The sequence below is a fragment of the Trachypithecus francoisi genome, unplaced genomic scaffold (genome assembly GCF_009764315.1).
Source record: "Trachypithecus francoisi isolate TF-2019V2 unplaced genomic scaffold, Tfra_2.0 Lachesis_group6, whole genome shotgun sequence".
Classification (NCBI taxonomy): domain Eukaryota; kingdom Metazoa; phylum Chordata; class Mammalia; order Primates; family Cercopithecidae; genus Trachypithecus; species Trachypithecus francoisi.
Genome location: NW_022681471.1, coordinates 71,119,523 through 71,144,829, shown reverse-complemented (window position 1 = coordinate 71,144,829; position 25,307 = coordinate 71,119,523). Strand labels below are relative to the sequence as shown.

The 25,307-nt window shown below is 45.6% G+C and overlaps 1 protein-coding gene across 1 annotated transcript in view; it reads left to right on the top strand.

The window, feature by feature from the left end:
- Positions 1-4,741: 4,741 nt before the first annotated feature.
- Positions 4,742-25,307, top strand: part of LOC117077414 (NHS-like protein 2) — a 55,853-nt gene continuing 35,287 nt past the window's right edge. The window contains exon 1 of the mRNA XM_033201096.1: positions 4,742-5,231. Within this exon, the coding sequence (XP_033056987.1) occupies positions 5,189-5,231 (43 nt within the window). The 5' untranslated portion in view covers positions 4,742-5,188. The remainder of the gene's footprint in view (positions 5,232-25,307) is intronic.

The following is a 25,307-nucleotide window of genomic DNA, read 5'->3' as shown; positions in this document are numbered from 1 at the left end:
ATATCATTTCCCTGAGCCAGCAAACACACTCGGAAGACATAAAGACAAAATTAGGTACCTTTGTGGAGAGAGGCCGCTACAAGGAATGGGGAGAGATCATGAAATTAGTGTGGGAAGCTGCACATTTGAACTCAAGTTCAGATCCTTCCTTAGAGGAAGGAATTTCACCCCTATATCCTCAGTTTGTTCATCTGCAATGTAGGAATGTTGATAATAATAGCCTGAGGAGCAAACGATCTGGGACGTTCTCAAAGACCTTGTGAAGTGTAAAATGCTGCATATTGTAAAACCTTATCATGACATGTGTACAGATGCTTTGAAACAAGAGTGTTAGATACTGTTTTCCACTGTCACACCCAGTTAACAACAAAGCCAGCCTGGGCCTGTGCTGCTGGGTGGCTTCAGTTGGCAACCACCTTGTCTTCTCTGAGTGCTGGGTGCCATTGAAATCTGATTAAGCAAGCAAAGCTTTCTAGTTTCCCCTTGGATGGGAAATCATCAGGAAAATGTTGTGGGTTTTTCTCTTCCTCTAAAATGCTTGAAGTCTGAACATGGTGAAGACTTCCACAGCTCTTGGATTCTCAGCTAGACTTGGTCAATTACAAGCTGTGTGTCTTCAGGCAAGTGACCTAAGCTCATGGAGCCTCCTTGGTCAGTTGGAATTAACAGTGCCTACCTCATGGGGTGGTTGTGCGGATGAAATCAGGTGCTGCATGTAAAGCACCTGCTATGTAGTAAGCAAGGAGTGTGTGTGAGCTGCAAGGAGCGTGTGTGAGCTACCATTGTTATTGCTCAAGATGATCAGGGTAGGAAGGGTCTCTAAAAATCACCTGAACCAGGGGTTCTCAATGAGCGGGGGTGAGAGGGATGTGGAGGGGGTCTTGGGGGAGCACTGTGTGTGTGTGTGTGTGTGTGTGTGTGTATGTGTGTGTTTCTGAGACGGCGTTTCACTCTTGTCACCCAGGCTAGAGTGCAATGGCACGATCTCAGCTCACTGCAACCTCTGCCTCCTGGGTTCAAGCGATTCTCCTTCCTTGGCCTCCCAAGTAGCTGAGATTACAGGCATACGCCACCACGCCCAGCTGATTTTGTATTTTTAGTAGAGATATGGTTTCTCCATGTTGGTCAGGCTGGTCTCGAACTCCCGATCTCAGGTGATCCGCCCACCTCGGCCTCCCAAAGTGCCGGGATTACAGGTATGAGCCACCGAGCCAGGCCGAGCACAGTGTATATTATATATGGTCATGCATATTATATTTCTGCATGGCAACATTGAAAAGTCTTCCAAGAGAAAAGCAGATTTCTTTGTTTCTGTTATGGTGAGAACAAGGTATTTTAATAAAGGTGAGGTGTGTACTTAGAAACCACTAATCTCCCACAAACCTTTCATTTATGGATCCACAAAGGTCAGGTGACATTCCCAGGGTCATGCAGCTACAGAGATCAATAGGGGCAACAGTCCAGCTTCTTTCCCCACCACTGCCACCACCACTACCCAAGAGTTGTCCTTGTGACCTCTGGGATTTCCTCATAACAGAGTAGAGACACCCTAGGCACATGGTCATGGCCATATAGCCATTATCAAGCTGGGGAGAAACAGACAAGGCTCTGACATTGAAAAGAGGCAAAAATGATGCTTGAGACTACAAGGAAAGATGTCCTTGATAGGAGACCCTGCACACTGCCGTGTCAGCTCCTCACCACCCCTAGGCAGTACTTTCAAACAATCTGGGCTAACGTGGCCTCCTAAGTGCCATCTCCAATCATGTGGAGTAAATTGTCTTTGATGAAACCTTCATTTCTCTCAATAGCAGATTTTCTATTTCAAAAGTCAATTCCTGTCAAAATCTCCCAGAGCACAGACAGAGGGATATGGGGTCCCAGGAGCAGGGTGAGGCTCCTGATTGCTCCCCACCATCGGGTGGAGTGTGTTCTCTGAGTTTTGTTTCTGGCACTGGGGAGGGTAGCACAGAGCCACCTCTATCAATTCCTTTTGTGGAATTCATAGGCCTGGCCAGGGTGGGGTGCAGGTGGGGTGCTGGTTGGGCCCTTTAAGCTTGTCTCGGAGATGTACAATCCCCTTCCCCATGCCATACAGGAGATAAAAGGCATGCAGTGTCCCTTTGGAATATTCTGACCCACCTAGCAGCCTGGGGCCCTGCTTCTGCTTCTGGGACCTGGCGTTGGGGGTTTCTAGCTTCCTAGGCTTAGCTCTTCACACTCCCCCCACCTCCCCACTGCTGAACACTGCCACTTCTAGCCTCTCTGCTGCCAGAATCTTGACTATCCCAACCCTGCACCATAACCGTCTGCCTGGCTGGCTTGGGGGATGGGAGCTGTCTGCCCAGGGTACAGAGCGAGGTTGGAAAGGTTGAGAGTCATGATGCTCAGAGCCAGAGGTCACACTGCTGGTTCTGGGGATGAAGATGGCTCCCCACTGCCCTCATTATCGGGTCTCCACCCCAGAAACATGAGGTCTGTGTCATGGAAACTTATATACACTGCCGTTTCCCACCCAGGGACAATAGCTTACTATGACTGCAGCCCAAAGAACCCCCAAATCTCAGTTGGGGGAACACAAGACAAATATGGGCTGGGACTCTAATTTGTGAAGTCTTCCCATCTCAAATAACATGTGGCTCTGGCCATGTGCAATGGCAGCTCCTACCACAGCAACAGCAGCCACCTCCAGCCCAGAGGGATCCGGGGTGAGATGTGACTGTGAAACAGGATGACAAAATCAGGTATGTGTGAGGCAGGCCAGAGAGAATAGCCAGTGGGAGAGCCAAGCCCAGAGTAGGAGCAGCAGTGTTTTAGAAAGGTGGCCCTCCTGCACCTAGAGGGAAGGCCCAGGGTACTGGTCAGAAAGGCCGTAGGAGGACTGCTAGGAAACACGGGCCAGCTCCAGCAGGGCTTCTGTGGAGCCAGGCAGTAGCCTGAGCAGTGTGCAGATATTTACTCACTGAGTCGACATAGCAACTTTATGGTATAGGTCCTTTATTAGCTCCTAAAGGGCATATATAGATGAGAAACCATGGACTAATAAGTGGTCTATAGATTAGAAACTGAGGCTCAGAGAGGTTAGTGACATGCCCAAGGGCACACAGGCTGTAAATGGTGAGGCTGGGATTTGAGTCCGGGCAGTAGGGCTCCCAAGTCTGTTCTCTTAGCCCCTATGCTAATCTGCCAATGTGAAAGAGGTAAGACAGTCAGGCTGCCCTTGCCTTTAGCCCACTAGCTGGGCTTTAAGACTGGACTTCCTAAAACCTGGTACAATGATTCTCCACCTGGGAGAGTGAAGCAGTATCAATGCCTAGGCTCCACCCCTCAGAAGTTCTGGTTAATTGGTCCGAAGTGAAGTTCAGCTTCAGAGAGTACAGAGAGTAGGATGGAACTGTGGTTTTCACAGAAGCTCCTCAGCTTAAAAACACACAACATCTCTCCCATCCTGACAGTCTGACTCCCTTCTCTAGTTGTGCCTCTCCCTCCAGCTACGGCCCTCTTTCCTCTCTAACCACAGCCAGACTTCCTGAGAGGTGTCTCCCCTCCCCTCCCATTTCCCTCCTTAACCTGCTGCAGTCTGGCCTCTGTGAAGCCATCCTTGCCAAGGTCACCCTCGAGTGGTGCTAAAGTGAACAGTGCTTACGCCTAGACTACTTAAAATTTGAATGCATCTAACCATTCCTTGCTCTGGAAACTACCCTCTTCCCACCTCAGGGACACAATGCATTCTCTTGTTGGGAGATTTCACCTCAGTCTTTTTCTATGGCTTCTGTGCCATGCTGTACAAAATACATTCTGAAGGTAGGGTCTCAGAGGACCATGCATGAGCCCTGGCCCTGCCTCAAGAGTTGAAAGTCTTTTCAACGCAGGTGGCTTGGCCATGTGTGAATGTGGACCTCCATCTTGAGCCTTCGTTCAAGCTGGTTCCTTCTCTTTCTGTGTCCTTGGCAAAGATAGTAAAGAGAGTAAATCTCATGCTGAGTCTCTTTCCACCCTGTAAGCAAGAGTCAGTGATGCCTCTCTTCCGATTAGAAGACAGTTACTGGAACGAGGGCTCAATCCATCGCCCATGCTCATTTTGCCAATGTAGTCATTTAGTAATGAAGAACAAAGAAGTCCCTTTGTAAGGAGCTTCCCCACATGCGACTTGTTTCCTGGGTCCTTGTCCTTCCAAACAAAGAGAAACAAATTGGAACAAGATATGTTTCAGTGTTGAAAGCCAGTGATTCTCTTGTGCTTTGTGCACAGGAAATAGGCTTTGCTGGAATCTGCAGTCTATTGGCGGAAGTGTAGGTAGGTGAAGAGGTAGGGAAGATCAGCAGGGTTCTCCTGATGCCACAAAGAGCAAGCTGGATGACCCCAAGTCTCATCCTTTAGCTGCTGGGCCTTGGGAAAACCCCCTTTCCCATTCTGAGCCCCAGTTTCCTCCCTGGATTAAATGAAACTAGTTGTCTTTAGCTCCTCTGTGGTGAAGATGATAGGAGATGACCTCTATGTGCTGTAGAGTAGGCCATTGCTAGGCGTTGGGGGAAATTGAATGGAATTGCATCCAGCCGTAGTTCACAGACTCGTTCCAGGCCAAGAGAGAAAGTGTGTGTGTGGAAGAGAGACTTGCAAAAAACAAGGCCTATCCCTGTGCACGCCTCTCCTCTGGGAAGGAAGGGGCCCGCACAGTGACAATAGACCAGGGGCGCTGACTCAGACAGCCAGTTCCTGTTCATTTCCCCTCACTGCAGGACAGCCGCTGAGAGGGAGGTCAGCCCTCCGAGGGGCTCTGACTCGGGCCTTTGGCTGAGAACCTTACCTAGAGAAAGACAAGCCCAACTCGCAGAAAACTTCCCTCGCCTGTCCTCTGTGACTGGGCCGACGGGTCCAGGGTGGCTGTGGGTGGAGTGCGGGGGGTGGGGAAAGAGAGAGGAAACTCACTTTTGAATCCTGAGTTACTTTCCCTAGGCTGGGCTGCCCAGGAACAACTTTACTGGGTAAAGGAGTATGTGATCAATGGGACCAGGGTGCTGGGAAACGGGGTTCAGGAAAGTCCCGGTACCCACTGAGGAGCCTGGGGACAGGGTTTGAGACAGTGTGGAGCCCCTAGGCTCCCTGCCCCCAGTGTGGGCTCAGCACACACTTTTCTCATACGTGAGGACTTGCTGGATGTGGATTCTTGGTTATCCACACCCCTGGGATGGAGAGAACCGACTCTGTCACCCTCTTCTGGATCCGGGGAGGTGAGTCGTTGGAGGAGGAGGGGTGCATGCTCAGCAGAGGGGAGAAGGGAAGGAACTGGGGTTCATGGAGGAGGAGGAGCTTTCTGCACTCACAGCTATGCTGGGGCAGCCTGGGCTGCCTTGGGAGGGTGTGGGACCGCGTTCTAGAGGTGTGCACGGAGGGGCAGGATGGTCACTTAACCGAGATCCTATGAAGGGAATTCATAATCAGATGACTCTGGAAGACAGGGTGGATGTGATCACATCCCAACCTGATATTCTGGATCCTAGAGCTTAATAAAAGTGATGGAGGAATTCTGCATGTGTGTATATGTGTGTGTGTGTGTGTGTGTGTGTAAGAATTACTGCACCTCTTAATTCCTATAAATTGACTTAACACAGATTCTGAGGCCTTGTCCCTTCAGTGGCAGAAAATTCCATCTCATTCAATCTAGGGGCTTTATTTGCCTCCTGAACTCTTGCTAAAATGCTCAATTTATTTTTTGCAATACCAAGGCATGTAGGCAAGGAGAGGCAGGAAAGGCGTGCCTGTCACTGGTCTTCTGTGCACACAGGTTGCTACCAAGGGACCAAGAGCTTTCTAATTGCAGTTCAAGCCAGACCTCCTGGCAGTAGGCAGAAGCAAATACAGGACCCTGTGCCACACCAGGACCCCTCTCTGGTTTCTGTGAAGAAGACCAGCCATGTGGTGGTGGGGGAGGAGGCGCATGATGCCACAGTGACTGCCCTTGAAAATGTCTGGAAGCTACTGCTTGTGGAGGTAGCTGACAGGACAGACTGAGTCATGCTGGTCTCTGGAGTTTTAGTTGGTCCTTTGCATCAGGAGTATGCTCAAAAGGAGTTTATGAACTAAAGTGATTTGAAAGTTGAGTAATGGGACCAAAAACAAAGTCCCGTGAGGACCACGTGCTGTTTGCATGAAGAAGAATCAGAGAAAAATGATCTTTGGTCTTCAGGTCTTTGAGGGACTGTCACCAGATGACGGAGTAGATGGGGCTGCGTGGGCCTCAAGAGGCAAAGCTGAGGTCTGTAGACAAGGAGAACTTTCCAACAGACCCTCTATGGGTGCAGTGGGCTGCCTTGAAAAGGAGCCAAGGGTCTTGGTAACTTTTGCAGTTACTTTTTTCAGAGACACGAGTGAGCCCTAGAGAAGAAGCCCTAGAGAAGAAGCAGAAAGCTTGCTCCCCAAGCTTTCTGCTTCCGAGGAGAGAGAAGGGAAGGAGGGGCCGCCCTTACCTGGGATGAAGGTCCAACACCCCCCCCGACCTCCACCTGCACAACTTCTCCCCTGGTTTGGCCTCCCGCATCTCCTCTCCCTCCTCTGGGGCTCCCTGCTTCCACTCTCCCAGTCCATTCTCCACTCTGCAGCCTGAGCGAGCCTTTACAAAACAGACACAGCTGCTCAAAATCTCTGATGGCCTCCCATGACCCACTGGTGAAAGTCCAGATTTATTTCTCTTCTCTATTGCCTCCTTTCTACTCTCTAAAAACAGAGCCGAGATAAGATCGTTTCTCACTCTAAAACAGCTCTGACATTTCATAAATCTTTGTCCTAGACAACTGGAAAGGGCTATATTTAACCTTCCGTCTTGTAGCTTTTAATGAGGGATTGCTTCAGGCACTGCCTTCTAATGCCACAGGAGACCAGAGTCTTTTCTTTGTTCTCTGCCAGCAGAGCCGCAACCTCAACAGGCAGAGGCCACAGTTGGCCTCTCCCTCCAGTGAGACACACAAGCTGCTTGGCCAGGCATCTGCCCTGGAGCATCCACCTTCCCCTGTCTCTCTAGGTGAAGGAGGTCCCTGTCCCACCCTGTGAAGTGTGACCCTTCAACTTTCTTATCTGCATATACTTGAAAGACTCCTCATTAACCCCGTAGCTGAGATAAGTTGGCCAGGTGAGCACAAGAATAGGTCAGACAGGGCCTGAAGGTATGGGCTGGGGAGCTGGGCTAGGGGAGGGAGCCAGAGAGAAGAAAATGTATGGTCAGGGGTCTGGCTGCGCAGGGTGCAGGGGCGAGGGTGGGGAGGGAAAGCAATCTAAGTAATGTACCAGGCCCTGTGCTAGGAGCTTTGCATTAATTGCCTCCCCTTTCCGGCCTCTTCTTGCCTACATGCCTTGGTATTGCAAAAAATAAATTCAACACTTAGCAGGAGTCCAGGAGGCAAATAAAGCACCAAGGTAGACTGAGATGCGTTGTATTGCATTGATGTATGGTTGTGTGATCCTCACAACAACCTTGTGAGGTGGTACCTCCTTAAGTGACTTAAGTGATACTTAAGTCATACATGTTAGGAAGTGACAGAATGGGGATTGAACCCAAGCCCGTCAAACTCCAAAGCTTAGTTGCTTTGCCCAGTCCCAGGATGTCCCTGGCTGACTTGGCACTGCCCTTTGGAGCAGCTCTGATGTGCTGGCCTCCCTCATTTCCTTGTTTCTTTTATAAACACTTGAGCCTCTGGTAGGTTCTTCCTACCAGCCCATCACCCAGGCCTCCGGCCCACCACCAACCTCGGCCAGGCTGAAGAGCCCAGAAGTTTGATATCTCTGATGGTGTCCCATGCTCTCAGGCCTCATGGGCTGGCTTCTCCCACACTCTGTACTCCAGCCTTGCAGATAACAGCTACTGGAATCAGTAGCCTAAAACAATGAACTATACTATTGTTTTTTTTCCATGTTAATAGTTCCCTGGACTTCTAACACTAACCACCTCTGTGGCCTTGGACAACTTGTGTCCCTCCTGTGGTCCCAGCTTTCCCAGAGTGGGAAGATAAGGCACTCTCTCCGGCCCTTCTGATTCAAAGAGTCTAGGATTCCCAGGGTCCCCCTCTCTCCAGCCTCACCCTTGCTGGTTTCCCCCTACAGTGTTGGGATGAGGGTAGCCAAAGGCACTGATTTGGAAACCTTCGCTGAGCCAAACAATGGCTCCAGAGCCAATGGACACAGCGACAGAGAGGCAATAACAACCACATTTTTAGGCTATTTTATTGCTTACCAACTGTTTCCACAGTCTGCGAAGTGGTAGGGAGGAAACTCCAAGGCGATTTTAATGGTACATAGGACAGCTTTAAAGAACATTAAATTACATGATGAGAAAATGATTCTCTTTTCCTTCTCTTTCCAGCTTTCTGATTACATCAAGGAGAAGGTCTCAGTGTGGTGCTATTCTTCAACCTCTGTAATGCTTACTAATCTTCTTTCGTAACAAAGCTAGAGCAGGCCTCGGGCTCAAAGACATGGACAGGCAACAATATCTACATAGAATTTAATTACTCTCTTCTGTTCCCATTGTATTTCTTTATACAGCCACTTTCTATTTATGGCAAGTGATACTCCTTTGGTTTTGGTTATGGTTTCCATATAGAATTTCTTTTAATATAGATTTATTTGTTTAAGAAAAAAAAAAACCAATTCACTTAGAGAAAAAGGTTAAGTAATTGTAAATAGAACCAGTGGTGCCTATGTACAGCAAAACTTGTGAAACTCATACCCCAATGGCCAAAACTTGGGCAACACTGGAATGTGGCATTCAATCAGCAGATGTTTTCTGAACACCAAGTTCCTATGCTTAGAAGGCCCTGCACGATCTGTCTCTACTCTTGTCCCAGACTTTATTGCCCTTGCTCCCCCTGCCCACACACTCTGTTGTGCCTTCCAGAATGTTGTATCCTTTCTCTGGAATGTCTTTCCTATATCCTTGCCCACTCATCAATCTCAGCTCATCCTTCAAGACTCAGTTTAAATGGCACCTCCTCCAGGAAGCCTTCTTCCAAATCCCCCAGGTTAAGTTCATCTTAGCACCAGGTTCATGTCTCTATTGTAGCATCTCTCACATTCCCGTCATCATTTGCTTACAGGCCTATATCCTCCACCTTGGTTCCCAATGCATTTTATAAGAAAGCTTGAGAAGAGAGGGGGAGAGAGAAATATAACTGTGAGTGAGGCCTATGTCAGTGACTGTCCTGGGGACTATCACAGCTCCTGATGTCATTTGAATTGAGGCTTTCCAGATGCCAAGCCAGAGCCTGCACAGGCCACAAACCCAGTCTGGAGCCTGCAGGTCACATGAGGGAAGTTTATTGGGGGTACTTCTGGGATCAACATCTGGAGTCTAAGGGAAAGATCCAGGACTGGTTGGAGGGAGAAATTGGGCTATGATGCTGTCCTAATGACAGCCTCAGCTGTCACTTGGGGAGCTCTGGAGCTGGGTTGGTCCTTTAGAGTTGTTCTGAGTCAGGGTGAGGGGACCAGTCCTTAGATGCAGGCTGCCCCCAGGAGAAGCTTAGCCTTGAGCAAAGCATCTCTGTCTGAGGAGTAGCTGGGCACTTCCCAGAGAGGCTGTCAGCCAGCAGCAGTCTCATGGCTGAGGGACTAAGGCCTTCATCCTGAGCGGAATCTGGGCACACTCACAGTGTCCACCACAGGGGTCTGGTCAGAGCCTCTGGGGCTTCAGTGCTGGGGAGGCAGCAAGGAGAGGACAGTGTTTGGAGGGCAGAGTGTGGCTATCAAGAGTTGGAAGCTGATAGGACCTAGTAAGTGTTTGCTAAAAGACAGAATGGCTGGGTATGATGTTCCAGTCACTGGCTTACAGCAAGGAGGATACAGAGGCAAACAAGTCACGGGGAACTTCTGGTATTACCGGGGTGACAGATATATAAGAGGACTATTCCAGAACAATACAGTAAGTGATGTGATGTGTACCTGTGATGTGTACCAAAGACCAGGTTTCCACAGCACTTTGTTCATGCTTTTCTTGGAGGCCTTCTATTATGACCCTTCTAACAACCCTCTAAGGCACGAATTATTGTCTTCACCCTAAACACTGTGAAATAGAGATCTAGGGATTTGGCTAAAGCAAATCTAAAGACCTCACTGCAAGTCAGACCCCCCCAGGCTGGGATGACCCCCAACACAGCCTGCCTTCATAGCCCAGGCCCTCTCCCCTGTACCACCCAGCCCCTCTCAAAGACACATGCAGTTCTTTGCTTATTTATATATTAATCTTGACCTAGCACTGCAAGATAGCAAAATAAGGGTGTCAGAAGAAAGTAGGTTTTTACCTTTATTTTCTTAACTTGCCTATTATGTTTTCAAAATAGATATATTCGGATCATATTTATAACCATGATACTCTTTTTTATTCTGGTTTTCTTTTTCCTGCACCTTCTTAACCACCTGTGAAATTCATCCATTGCACGTATTTGCTCTTCCATATCTTGTCTCAAAAGTGAGAAAACTGGGATCAAAATCCAGTTAGTTCCTTTTGAGCTGTAAGGGGGGAAATACGGGTATTTTAAAATGTCAGCCTATTCAAAAAAGCAAAACTTTTTTAGTTTGAACATTAAAAATGTATGAGACCAAGAACACCTCTGATTTTCTGTATGATCACTGCTCTAGAGAGATTTTTTTTTTTTTTTTGGTGGCAGGGAGTATAGTTTGAAGAAAAGACCACACAGAGGCAACTAAAAATCCCCTTTGAGGAGTTGGGTCCCAGGCGGAGCAGCTGCTCCCTATTCCCTCCCTGCCACCCATACGCTGTGCACTCTCCCCCACCTTTGTGCCCACCCTCCTCCTCAAACTCCAGGCCAAGTCCTTTTTTTCTCTTCCTTCCCTGCCTGAAAGATTCCTCAAGGCCTCCTTCCCTGTCAGATGCCAATGAAGGCAAATTTTGAGGCTGAACAAAAAGAATTCTAGCACCTCTCCCAATGGGCCTCCTTGTGGTCTGCCTGATACCAGAGTTCACCTAAAGCAAAGCTTTTCTCTAGAGCTTTTTTAGCAGAAGTCATCATGCTGTAGAGAACCAACAGTTGTTTTATGTTTCAGAGGAGAAAGATGTTCCATCTTCATATGTTCCCGGCAATAATAAAGATACACATGTTCTGTAGCCCTCACATGACTTCATTTCCCATCACTACCACAGGACCCTAGTTAAAATTTCCTTTCTCTTTGGATCTACCAAAGTATCTTGCTGGCCTCATTGGTTAAACAAGGGGGCCCTCATTTCTCATACTTCCTTATAGGGAGCTGCAGTAAGTAATGCGGGTCACAGGGAGGCGCAGGGGTCAGCTTTCTGCTTTAAAGATTACAAGGTAGGCCGGGCGTGGTGGCTTATGCCTATAATCCCAGCACTTTGGGAGGCCAAGGCAGGCAGATCACTTGAGGTCAGGAGTTCAAGACCAGCCTGGCCAACATAGCAAAACCCTGTCTCTACTAAAAATGCAAAAATTACCTGGGTGTGGTGGCAGGTGCCTGTAATCCCAGCTACTTGGGAGGCCGAGGCAGGAGAATCACTTGAACCTGGGAGGCAGAGGTTGCAGTGAGCCGAGATCATGCCACTGGACTCCAGCCTGGGAGACAGAGTGAAATTCCATCTCAAAAAAAGAAAAAGCAAGGTAAATAAACCACCCTTATCAAGATGTAATTTTCAAAGGGGTAAAAACATGACTCTCATTCAAATGTATAGTGATCACATGTCAAATATTTATTTAACTCATTACAGTAAAGCTGATTTTTTAAATAAGATACGAGAGTTAAACATATACTTACCTAAAAAAGTTAAACATAGAATTACCATATAACCTATCAGTTCCACTTCTAGGTATATACCAAAAGAAGTGAAAACAGAGACTTGAATAGGTTTGTTCAATTGCTGAACATCATAGCACTGGGCTATGAGTGGGCCTGGGCTATGAAGGAAGGCTGGGCTGGGGGTCATCCCAGCCTGGGGTCTGACCTGCAGTGAGACATTATTCACAATAGCTGAAAGGTGAAACAACCCAGATGTCCATCGGCAGATGAGTAGAGAAATATAATGTGGGATATCCATAAGTGGAATATTATTCAACCAAAAAAGGAATGAAGTTCTGACACATGCTACAGTGTAGTTTAGTCTCGAAGACATTATGCTAACCGAAAAAAGCCAAACACAAAAAAACAAATATTGTCTGATTCCACTTACATGAAACATGTAGACCAGACCAATTCATAGAGGCAGAAAGTAGACTAGAAGTTACCAGGGCCTAGGAGAGGGAGAAATAGGAAATTACTGCTTATCAGTTACAGTGTGTCTGGGGTGATGAAACATTTTGGAAATCGATAGTGGTAATGGTTGTACAACATTGTGAATACGTTTCATGCCATTGAATTGTACACTTAAAAGGGCAAATTGTATCTTACATATATTTTACTGCAACAAAGTAGTTTTAAAAAGGTATGAGAGACTTCACAAAAATGCTGGAATAAGATTTAAAAGTTGGGGCCGGGCTTGGTGGCTCACACCTGTAATCCCAGCACTTTGGGAGGCCGAGGCGGGCGGATCACGAGGTCAGGAGTTCAGGACCAGCCTGGCCAACATGGTGAAACCCCATCTCTACTAAAAATACAAAAAATTATCCGGGCGTGGTGGCATGCACCTGTAATCCCAGCTACTCGGGAGGCTGAGGCAGGAGAATCGTTTGAACCCAGGAGGCGGAGGTTGCAATGAGCCAAGATCATGCCATTGAACTCCAGCCTGGATGACAGAGCAAGACTCCATCTCGAGAAACAAACAAACAAACAAAAAAAGCTGGATACAAAACTGGTTAGTTCTGGCCGGGTGCGGTGGCTCACTCCTGTAATCCCAGCACTTTGGGAGGCTGAGGCAGGCAGATCACCTGAGGTCAGGAATTTGAGACCAGCCTGACCAACATGGAGAAACCCCATCTCTACTAAAAATACAAAAAGTAGCTGGGCGTGGTGGCGCATGCCTGTAATCCCAGCTACTCGGGTGGCTGAGGCAGGAGAATTGCTTGAACGTGGGAGGTGGAGGTTGAGGTAAACTGAGATCGTGCCATTGCACTCCAGCTGGGTAACAAGAGCGAAACTCCGTCTCAAAACAAAAGCAAACACAAAAACTGGTGAGTTCTACAGGGTAATAAAATGGTAACCTTTGTGGCCGCCTTTTCTACCAGACAGAATTAATTTTCATTTCTATCAGACAAAAATCATTTGCAACTTACCCATCTTCTACAAGTTAACTTTTAACTTGACTGAGTCTGGGACTTAATCAATAGGGAATTGTAAGTCAAACAGCTGCATGGATGGTGCTCTCACATGTTCCTGAAAGGGTATCAGTGATATTTTTTGCCTTGTTGTCAAGTTTTAGATAATTTTTCTTAACAACTTAAATAATACATGACAAAGCACAATTTTCACGTGGGTCTCCGTGAAATGGCCTTGACTTTGGCTTCAAGGCCTGACTCTTCTGGGCATTAGCACCTTGGTGACATTTTCTGGAGCCCCTTATCAAGCCTACTTCAGTCCATACCACCAGACTGTCCATCACCACCAGACTGACCAGGCTGCAGTAATCTGTGATTTCACCACTGCTCTCCAGCCTGGGTAACAGGGAGACCTTGTTTCAAATAATAATAATAATAATAAAGAAAGGAAAAAGTTCCTCTGGGTACCACCTCAAATCACCTTCATTACATATTTGATTGTGTCCTAATTCATTGTGCGTTGGCCTCACATGAAGATGGCCTTTGTCTCCCTCCAGCATGCAGCCCTGACCTAAGCGTTTGGCAAGTCCTCACTACATACCCTTCAGTTGGCTGATTGTCCTGTCCTCTTTGTAAGCTTGCCGTCAGAATGCTGATGACTTTCCCTTTGCCCCTTTATTGTGCACAAAGTCATTGAAAACACATTTCCTGTCCTCCAGGGACTTATATTCTGACTGGGGGAACAAAAGCAGGTGTCCTAGACTAGTTAGGAAGATCTAGGTTCCTCTAAATCACTTTCTACTTGTGTCACCTTGAACAAGAAGCCTCCCTACCCCTCAGTTTCCTCATCAATGAAATGAGAATAATAATGTCAATACTTGCCTTGCCTACCTCGTGAAATGGACAGGAGGATTTGTTAAAAAAAAAAAAAGAAAGAAAGTAATAGTTGTGAAAGTGCTTCGTAAACAAAAGAGTGATACTCACTGTGGAAGTTAACTAACAATACAAGGTAGCCCAATAAGAATGTCACAAGGCAGCTTCCCAAGCTCAGAATGAGTCCCTGGGATACTCACTCGCTAATGGGCAAGAGGATTCCAGAGGGCTTGCAGGAGGTGACTGGGTCGTATAGCATGAGTGAAAGGAAGTTCAATAAACTAGGGATGGGGTGGGGAGGAAGCAGTATCTAGGTGCACAGAGCACAGGGGAAGCAAATTGAATAAGTGAAAAAAGATGAACACCTGCTTGGGGCTGGGGAGGCATCCCAGTGGCCTTTCCAGAGGAAAGTGGGAAGGGGCAGTGGGAGAAAAGGTGAGATGCACCCGGAGCACTGAGACCTCCAGTGCCAGGCTTGGGAGCTGGGTCTGTCTGCTCTAAGAAGCCACTGGGGGATCAGGGATGGAGGAGTGTAGAGGGAAACCAAGTTTTAGAATGCAGGTCCCTCTAAGAGTGGGACTTGTTATCCTGCCTGTAATTTATCATTTGTGTGTTTTATTGTAAAATAAAATGTGAATTCATTGTAGAAAAAATAATCTAAAGTGAATCAACAAATATTTAGGGTAAAAATGAAAGTCCACCTTTAACTTGACTAATTCTAGTCTTTTTCGAAGACTACGCACATTAACAGGGGGTGTATATCATCCCAGAACTTTTCCTATGCATATGCCTGCATGTGTGTGTGTAGTTATATCTTGTTTTTGTCGTTGTTGTTTTCTGGGGTTTTTTTTGTTTGTTTTTTGTTTTGCTTTGTTTTGTTTGAGACTAGGTCTTGCTCTGTCACCCAGGCTGGAGTGCAGTGGTGCAATCATGGCTCACTGCAGCCCCGAATTTCACAGGCTCCAGTGATCCTCCCACATCAGCCTCCCAAGTAGCTGGGACCACAGGCACAGGCCACCTCACCCGGCTAATTTTTTGTATTTTTTGTAGAGACAGGATTTCACCATGTTGCTTAGGTTGATGTCAAACTCCTGAGCTCAGGCGATCCTCCTGCCTCAGCCTCCCAAAGTGCTGGGATTACAGGCATGAGCCACCGTGCCCAGCCATATCTTTTTACATAAATGAAATTCTTTATATATTTTACACAGAGCCTTGATTTTTAAAACTTAATATGTCTATGGACATCTTTCTATGGCAGAATATATCTTCTTTTCAATAGCTGTGTAGTATTCCTTACTAAGACTATACCACAATTTATTTAACCAATCCCCTATTGATGAGGAATTCTGCAATTAATTTTGCTTTTGCTTATTACTGTTACATTTTTTAAGTACTATATGTTTGTGGAAAGAAATTCAACAGTGTAAAAGACTATTTTGTGAAAAAAGTAATTTTCCTGCCTACCCCTAACCCCCCATCCCCACTTTAACAGCTCCCCCATCAAGAGGCAAGCACAGGGCCGGGCGCGGTGGCTCAAGCCTGTCATCCCAGCACTTTGGGAGGCCGAGACGGGTAGATCACGAGGTCAGGAGATCGAGACTATCCTGGCTAATACGGTGAAACCCCGTCTCTACTAAAAAATACAAAAAACTAGCCGGGCGAGGTGGCGGGCGCCTGTAGTCCCAGCTACTCGGGAGGCTGAGGCAGAAGAATGGCGTAACCCGGGAGGCGGAGCTTGCAGTGAGCTGAGATCCGGCCACTGCACTCCAGCCTGGGCGACAGAGCGAGACTCCATCTCAAAAAAAAAAAAAAAAAAAAAAAAAGAGGCGAGCACAGATACCAGTTTCTGGTATCATTCCAAAATGACCTGTGCATATACAATATGTGTGAGTGTGTGTGTGTGTGTGTGTATGGAGAAGGGGTGGGGAAGAAAGATAGAGAAAGATTTTTAATGTAACTGATGACATACTATACACAACATTCCGCACCTTGCTTTTTTCACCTGACATTGTATCTTGGAGAACATTCCATATCAGTACATATCTTAGCTACATAATTCTTCTTAATGGCTGCGGAGAATTCCATTATATGGCTGAACCACAATTTATCTGACCTGTGTTCTATTGGAGTTGTTGCCAGTATTTTGCTATTACACATAGTACTCCAATGTTCATGTATTCTCTGTTCATGTATCTTCATGTGCACTAAATCTATACTGGAAATCCCTAGAAGTGGAATTGTTGGGTAAACAGAAATGTGCATTAAAATTTTTTGACAGTTAATGCCAAACTGCCCTCCAAAGAAGTTGTTTCAGCTGACCCTCCCACTAGCTGTGTATAGGAGTGCCTGTTCCTCCATAATCTCTCTCCCCATCACAGCATATGATAAGCCTTTCAAATGTGTGCTTGAGAACAGGATAGAACCTGAGGTGGTGGGTTGGAGTGTGGTCAGGGAAGGCAGAGATTTTCCACTTGTTCCCCATGAGTATGGTTGAGGCTCTCACAACAGCCCAGCAGTGGATGTAGCCCACAAGTGTTGTGTCCCCAAGACCTTAGGTGTCTAGCAGCACTCCAGGATGCCCATGATCCACAATCCACGTGATGCAAGTCTAGGTGTCAAAAAGATTCTTTGATCCTTACTACCTCTTTCAGCTTCATGCAGAATCATTTCTTGATCACAAGCCGGGACCAAGAAGCCTGGATTGGATGCCAGTTTGCTGGCAGAGGGGGACGTCCAGCAAAATGTATTTTAATTCACTGTCCCCACACGCATGCACACATGAACGCACACACACACGCGCACCAAGAAGTCCAAATACAGAACTCAAGAGCCAGGTTCAGAAGTGCAAGCTTGTGCCTTGTGAAGCACAGCCCTTCATGGTCTGAGTTTCCAAGAGCTGTAAGTTAGATGGCCTGTTTCAGGTTACAAGAACAAAGGTGTGCTTCTGTTTCCTTGGGTGATGGGACATGAGTGTAAGTATTAATGTATAAGTGAGCCCCTCCCTGGCAGCCACTGCTCTTCACAACTGATGTCTCAGGAGTGCTGAACAAGACCGCTCCCCACAACTTTGCTTTCCCCATTCCCCATGGCTCTGCTACTGCTGTCTCCCTGGGCTTCTGCTGGGTTCTGGGCCGCCTCACTGCCTATGCTCCTCTGTAGGTATCTGTCACATACACATTCCCCAAGAGAGGGGTTCTTATTGGATCAATTGGTCACTCCACCCTCTGGAACATTCTTATCAGCCTGAGTCCTCAGTGCAGAGCACTTCATAGACTTCTGGGCACCCTCAGACCCAACTGAAAGATGGCTACCCTTGACTCAGGCCCAGACTATCTGGTGTGTCCATTTGTGACCTAAAGAAGAGTGCCTGGCACAGAGTAGCCACTCAACAAAATATTTACTGAATGAGTAAATAGTGATCCAAGATTGAGGAATCCATATGTCAACTCTGTTCAGAAGGAAGCTGTGAGTGGGGAGGCATGGAGAACATTGTCGGATTCCTCTTTCATATATTAGGCTTAAGGCCAAATTCAGCAAATTCATTAACTGGGTTAGTACTCTGTCTCCAAAGTGCAGTATTGAGAAGAACACAGGCTTTGTAACCAAACAGATCTGAGTTCAAATCCTGACTATCACTAACCATGGTGACCTTGGGCAAGTTTCTTGACCTCTCCATTTCCTTACCAATAAAATGAGGTGTATAGTATCTCCCTTGCAGTGTTGTTATGAAAACTAGTCCAGACAAAGAATGCAAAGCACCCACCTCAGTGCCTAATGCATAAAGACATTCAAGAAGTATTATCTGTTGAGATGATTCACGTCATTTTTCAAGTTAAACTTCCTGACTTGTGTCTGCTAAGCTCCTAGTAAATGCAAGTGTGCTTGTGTTTCTAGAGATAAGTTTGGACTTCTCAAGTCAACACACAGCCAGGTACCACAAATACGTCTACTTCTCGATGTTCACAACTAAAAGAAAAAGACTTTTATTTCTCTTGTTCAATTAGCTTTGAGACAAGGCAAGCCATCTCATCAATTTGCTAATATTGCTTTCAAATATTTATAAAGTCTGTCTCCTTATGATGGGTCTACAACCTGAGTTCTAATCTATTCTCTGGACTATTTCCCCAGATATATTGGAATTTGTTGCCAGGAAAGATGGTTTCTCTGCAGATGTAGAACCTTGGCCAGGTCCCCACGTGGCAGTAGTCAGGGTATCTCCATCCAATACACCAGCAGTTACCATTCATTTCCTGAATACCTGGCCTTGTGCTGTGAGCAACATTATTTCTTCAATCCAGGAGTCAAGGAGATGGGTGAGAAAGGGCCTGCTTCCTTCCAAAGTCCAGGGTATGCTATAGGGTGGGTGGCCCACAGGTTGTCTGCCTCACCTTCCGTTGATGGATGTTGAGGATGCTTCCATTTTCACCTTATTACTAGCAATGGAGCAATGAACATCCTTGGACTTATATGTGTGCGTGTGTGTGAATATTCCCCTAGTATAGCTTTATTTATTTATTTATTTATTTATTTAATTTTTTGAGACCTAGTCTTACTCTGTTGCCCAGGCTGGAGTGCAGTGGCATGATGTCAGCTCACTGTAGCCTCTACCTCCTGGGTTCAAGTGATTCTCCTGCCTCAGCCACCTGGTAGCTGGGATTACAGGCGTGCTCCACCACGCCTGGCTAATTTTTGTATTTTTAATAGAGACAGGGTTTCACCGTCTCTTTCAGGTTGTTCTTGCAACCTGAAACAGGCCATCTAACCTAGCCATGTTGGCCAGGCTGGTCTCGAACTCCTGACCTCAGGTGATCTGCCTGCCTTGGCCTCCCAAAATTCTGGGATTGCCAGTGTGAGCCACTGTGCCCAGCCCTAGTATAGCTTTATGAAAGTGCAGTTACTGCATCCAACAGTGTATAAATAGTTATACACCACCCTTTACCTCGGTTATTGCACTCCTAGGTCTTTACCCTAGAGAAACTCTGAGACAGGTGAACAATGGCATATATGCCGTGAATGTTCATGATGGCAAAGAATGATAGGTACAATTTGATGGAATAAGCTGTAGCTTAAGAACATACAACCCATACTGTGTAGTTTATTGTTTATGAGCACATACATAGCACATTTCAAAACATGCAGGGGGCTTCAGCTCAAGCTGTAATATTTTCTTTCTTTAGGGAAATGTTATGGGGCAAATAAAGGGAAATGAATTTGTTCCTAATATTTTCCCATATGCTTGAAAGAGTTCGTCATCTAAAAAAAACAAAGACAAGAAAAAGGCAGGGCAGATTCACAGCCCCTCCAGAGCCCACCCTTTTGTTCAAGGGCACCTAGTACATCAGAGAGATAGATAACCTCCATGGGAAGAGACTTTGCACCCCAATTCACCAAAAGCCCCTTCTGTCCCATACGTCAGTATAAATCCTTAGGATGTATTGCTTGAGTAACCTTATGATTCTCGACTTCCAGGCCCAAGAGAATGACAACCAAACTTTTGCAATTGTCACCCTAACACTGGGACCTGCCTGCCTGTCCATCATGGAGCTCTAAGTATACTTGAGCCACATGTGAGGAGTAATTGGGGCAAATTTTAGATTCAGCCCTGGATTTGGCAATGCTCTTTACCATGAGCCCACCGTTGCAATGCAGGGTGCAGTAAAGCAACAGCATTGCAAAGCTCTTTCTGGAACCAGAATTTTTGCCATAATGCCTTCTGCTAACAGTGTTGCCTGATTAGCAGACACAATGGGACCATCAGGCCTTATCAGCACCACTTGGTCTAAAACAGAAACCAGGAAGGGCTGTCTCTCAGTGCTTGGCCCCTGTTGCCATGGCCCCTGTTGCTGTGGTCCCCAAGCAGTTTTGCTTATAATTTCTCTCAATCACTTATAGCATCCATCAGCAAGCAGGACCTAGAAGGTCTTTCAGGCAGACCAAGAAGAAAGCTGTAAACAGGAAAGATAAGAGCAAGCAAGGGAAGTAATTTAACGAACAAACAAGAAACGTAGATGGAAAGAATTTGGGGTGAGGCCCAGAAAGCAGCTTTTGTTTTTTAAAAGAAATCTTCTTGAGATGTGGTAGACCAAGGTGTCTGGGTCAGAATTTGCCGAGAAGTGCCTATTATGTAGCTGCCATGTGGTATAGGTACAACAACTCCGTGCCCTGGATTTTCCAGAAAAGTCCCAGTTTCAAGTATTTTATTCTGCTTGTCAGACCAAGAATTCTGATTTGAGATTCAGAAAATAAGGTCACTGTAGTTAGAGTAGTCATCCAGGAAAGCCTGATTTAGAATCCATTGTCCTCCCTTGCTGGTTGGCAGGGAATCCCCACAGGACTTGCCTCTAGGGCCCTGAAGGTCTGAGTAAAGTGGCCCCTTATACAGTCAAGAAATATCAAAGTGCCTCTGAACTCCATGCCCCCTCCACACTCCTGTAGCTCCCTGAGGGGTTTAGCCAGAAAGGCATGGGCTTTTGACCCCCATAGACCTGAATTAACTCTGCTAACCTTGGCAATGCTCTGAGCCTCAATTTTCTCATCTGCAAAATGATAGCAATAACACAGGGTTATGACAGGGTTATTCTGAGCATCAAATGAAGTTTTTGTTACCTTTAAAGCACTGTACGAATGTGCACAGCTAAAATCCATTCCTTCATTCAACAAATAGGTATCTACTACATGCCAGGCGTGAGGCCAGGTCTGAGCTTACAGTGGTGATCAAAACAGACAGGGTTCCTGCTGGCACCCTGAGCTTTCAGCCCAGAGGGGTAGACAGATATTAGCCAAAGGTCTCCTCATCCAAGGTCCAAGCAGAAGGGAGATGCAGTAGGGCTGCTCTTTTAAAAGCTGACTGTGGCTGCTGCTTAGAGCCAGAGGGCAGGAGAGGGGGCTGGGAGGCCACTTAGGAGACTTCTGCCTGCAATAGTGGCTTGGCTATGCAGCCATAAAAAAGGATGAGTTTGTGTCCTTTGTAGGGACATGGATGCAGCTGGAAACCATCATTCTCAGCAAACTATCGCAAGAACAGAAAACCAAACACCGCATGTTTTCACTTATAGGTGGGAACTGAACAATGAGATCACTTGGACTCGGGAAGGGGAACATCACACACGGGGCCTATTATGGGGAGGGGGGAGGGGGGAGGGATTGCATTGGGAGTTATACCTGATGTAAAGGATGAGTTGATGGGTGCTGACGAGTTGATGGGTGCAGCACACCAACATGGCACAAGTATACATATGTAACAAACCTGCACATTATGCACATGTACCCTAGAACTTAAAGTATAATAATAAAAAAAGAACCACATATTACAACTTTATATGTTTGCTGATGAAGAATAGAATTATTTTACAAAAATAAAAAATTGATTCCAAAAAAAAAAAATAGTGGCTTGGTCTAGGGTGGTGGCAGTGCTGATGGTAAGAAATGGCCAAATCCTGGATAGATTTGGGAAGTAGAATCAACAGAACTTGGTGACAGACTAACTTTTGGGAGTGAGAGAGAGGCAGGAGATACTTTAGCTAACTGTGTCCCCAGGACTTGGGCCACTGGAGCCCACAAAACCAATCCCAAGGCTGCTGAGTATAATGTATGGAGGGTCCATTTCTCCTTATCTTGCCTCTGTAGAGCAGTATGATGTCAGTCCTTCAGCCCAAAAATCAACTTGCTAGACTTAATTTGAAAAAAGCATTTAGTACTTAAACATTTCCTTTCGTGTAGGATAATATATGGCATTCTAGCTTATGTGAGTGCAGAATTCCTCTTAAAGGTACATTGCTTCCAATTTTTAAGTTGTTTAAAAATGACAAATGTAATTCTTTGTACACATTCATGGTGTACATAGTATGTTTTGATACAGATCATGTATAGTGATCAGATCAGGGTAATTAGCATACCCATTATCTCAAACATTTATCATTTCTTTCTGTTGGGAACATTCAGTATCCTTCTTCTAGCTATTTGAAACTATATATATCATTTGGGTTTTTTAATTTTTTTTTTCTTTTAGAGACTGGGTCTTGCTGTGTTGCCCAAGCTGGACTCAAACTCCCGGGCTCACGCAATCATCCTGCCTCAGCCTCCCAAGTAGCTGGGACTACAGGCACATGCCACCATGCCTAGCAATGATACATGATTTTTAACTATAGTCATCCTACAATGGCATAGAACACTAGAACTTTTTCCTCCTCCCCAGCTGTAATTTTGTATCACTTAACAAATCTCTTCCTAGCCCTCCAATTTCTGAATGGGATATTACTTTTAAAATAGCTGAGTTACCATTAACTTAGGATGCTGAAAACGTTCTTCAGTCTAGGTGATCTTCTCTGGAACCAATATATGTTCTTTGAATTGGATTCCTTTCAAACCTTAGGCCCAGTAGTTTTTGTTCCAACAGGTTGGAAGAGAAGAGGGCCCAAAAGGGGAGGAGATGGGAAGGGCCACAGACAAACTTAAGCTTCATAACAGTTAACCACACTTAGCAGTTAACTATGCTTTACAGCTTCCAGGGGAATTTCACACATACCATTTGTTGTCATATTCTGCAAATTCAAGACCACAGCTGTCTCCTGACTTCCCGTCTGGTGTTGTTGCTACTTATTGCACTGCTGGGTCCTTAACTTTTTGGGGAAGAGCGGGGAGGGGAAAGTCTTTCTGTGATAAACAAAAAAGTTCCAATAGACATTCAAAACCCTTCTTTATTCGAAAGAATTTATTCCATTTGCATTGAGAAGGAGTGTTAAAGAAAATTTGGTATTTTCCCACACCACTTGTCCCCTACACACATCAACAGGTCTTTCATTTCTCAGTTCTTGCAGGCCCACCCTTCAGAAGCTATTATCTGCTTGACAGTCTGCTGAGACCTCTTGTCTTTCTTCCTCTCTCAATTAAACTCTAAGGACTGAGGTTCCCATCTGCCCTGGAGCAAACACATCTCTTGTTATACCTGTTTCTCAGAAGCTGGAGAGCTTTTTTCCTTTCTCCAACCACTATAGTTCTCTTTTCAAAACACTTAAACCCTCTTAGTGATTTTTAACTGCAGGTGGCAATTAAATTGGTTTCCCAAACATGGACCAAACCTTCTCTTCAATGCCTCCTGCATTTACCCTGCCTCCACCCACCCTTGGACCAGGAAAGAAAAAAACACACAGACACAGTTTACTGAGTTATTGTCCTCTCTTCTGTGTAGCCCTCTCTTAACATGAATGTGGCAAAATTGCTAGGAAGAAATGGTAAGATGTATTTCTACTAGGTAGATCTCTTTCTCCACAGTTGATAGAGCTGATGCGGCCATCTTTGGTTATTGTGTCTGGAATCGAGCAGTACCTAACATGGTGCCCTTCCTCAGGCTCTTCCTTGGCAGAAAGACAGAGGTAGCAGCTGAGCAAGGGAAGCCAACAGAAGTGGAATGGCTCCTCATTCATAGACCCTTGTGGGTTTTGAAGGAGAGAGGAAAGAGAAGGTTGGAAAGAATAGGACAGAAAGGGAGGAATAAGAAAGAGGAAGTTGAGAGGGGTGTTTACAAGTGGAGGAATCGTAGTAAAGCTATGAATTGAATAATAGAAACTTTGATTTTTAATTTTTATTTTATTTATTTTAATAGTTTTATGTAAGCTGTTATGATATGTTATTTTTAAATATATGAAAATAATATATTTAATGGTTTGTTATTATGAAATGACATGCTTGCTGTTAAAGTTTCAAATAGTACTGAAGAGTTTCAAGTGAAACATACATGTCAAAATCATCAAGAGTAACAGTTATTTGTGTGTCCTTGCAAACTTGTTCCGTGCATGTATAAGCATCTGTGTGCTTCTGACACACAAATGAGATGATACAATACATACTGGCCCATTCCTTGCCCATTTTTTTCAACGTACCAATAACTCTGCAGTTTTCTCATTTCTACTCAAAGAGATCTCCTTCATTCTTCTTAATGGCTGCATATCATCCCCTTGTGTGGATGCACCATGATGTGTGGAACCCATCCCTTGTTAATGGACATTTAGGTAAAATAGAAAGTCTAGCACCACACTATCCTATAGTAATATAATGTGGGCACAAATGCCAGCCACTTACAGAATTTTGAATTTTGTCGTAGTAGCTACATTCCCCTCCCCAGCTGATTTGAAATGCCACCTTTATTATACCCTAAATGCTCATATATACATAAGTTTGTTTTGGACTATTTTATTTCATTCATCTATTTGCCAATTCTGGCACCAGTATCCCCCTCCTCACCGGCCTTTTTTTTTTTTTTTTTTTTTGGACACAGTCTTGCTCTGTCACCTAGGCTGAAGTGCAGTGGTGCATTCTCGGCTCTCTGCAACCTCTGCCTCCCGGGTTCAAGCAATTCTCCTGCCTCAGCCTCCTGAGTAGCTGGGATTACAGGCCCCCACCACCACACCTGGCTGATTTTTTTTTTTTTTTTGTATTTTTAGTAGAGATGGGGTTTCACCATATTGGTCAATCTGATCTCGAACTCCTGACCACATGATCCGCCTGCCTGGGCCTCCCAAAGTTCTGAGATTACAGGCGTAAGCCACTGCGCCCAGCCACCAGTATCCCCATTTCTAGTAGCCACATTTAAAAAGTAAAAGAAAAAGGCAAAATTAATTTTAATAATATATTTTATTTACTCCAATATATCAAAAATAGTGTCTTACAATGTAATCAATATTAAAAATTATTAATGGGATACTTTATGTTCTTTGTTTCATATTCAATCTTTGAAATCCGGTGTATGTTTTACACATCCAGCACATTTCAGTTCAGACTGACAATTGCAAGAGCTTAAGAGCCACATGTAGCTTCTGGCTACTGTATTGAACAGTGGAGGTTGAGCAGGCAGAGAGGTTCAAAACGTCACCTGAGCTGTGTGTCTCTGTGGTTGGTAGGGATGGATTAGAAGGTCAGACATTGAGGACAAAATCCTCAACTTCGCCACTCAAGGCAGCTCATGAAGCTTCTCAGGGTCTTGGTTTGTGGACTCCAATAAACTCAAGGTATTCTGGTTGAGTGCAGACCAGAACAGCCGAGCCAAGTACAGTCAGGCCTCGCTTCACAATGGGGATACACTGTGAGAGAAATGTGTCATTAGGTGATTTCCTCATTGTGCAAACATCATAGAGTATACTTACACAAACCTAGATAGTGTAGCCTGCTACACACCTAGGCTATATGGTACAGCCTATGGCTCCAAGGCTACAAACCGGTACAGCATGTGAC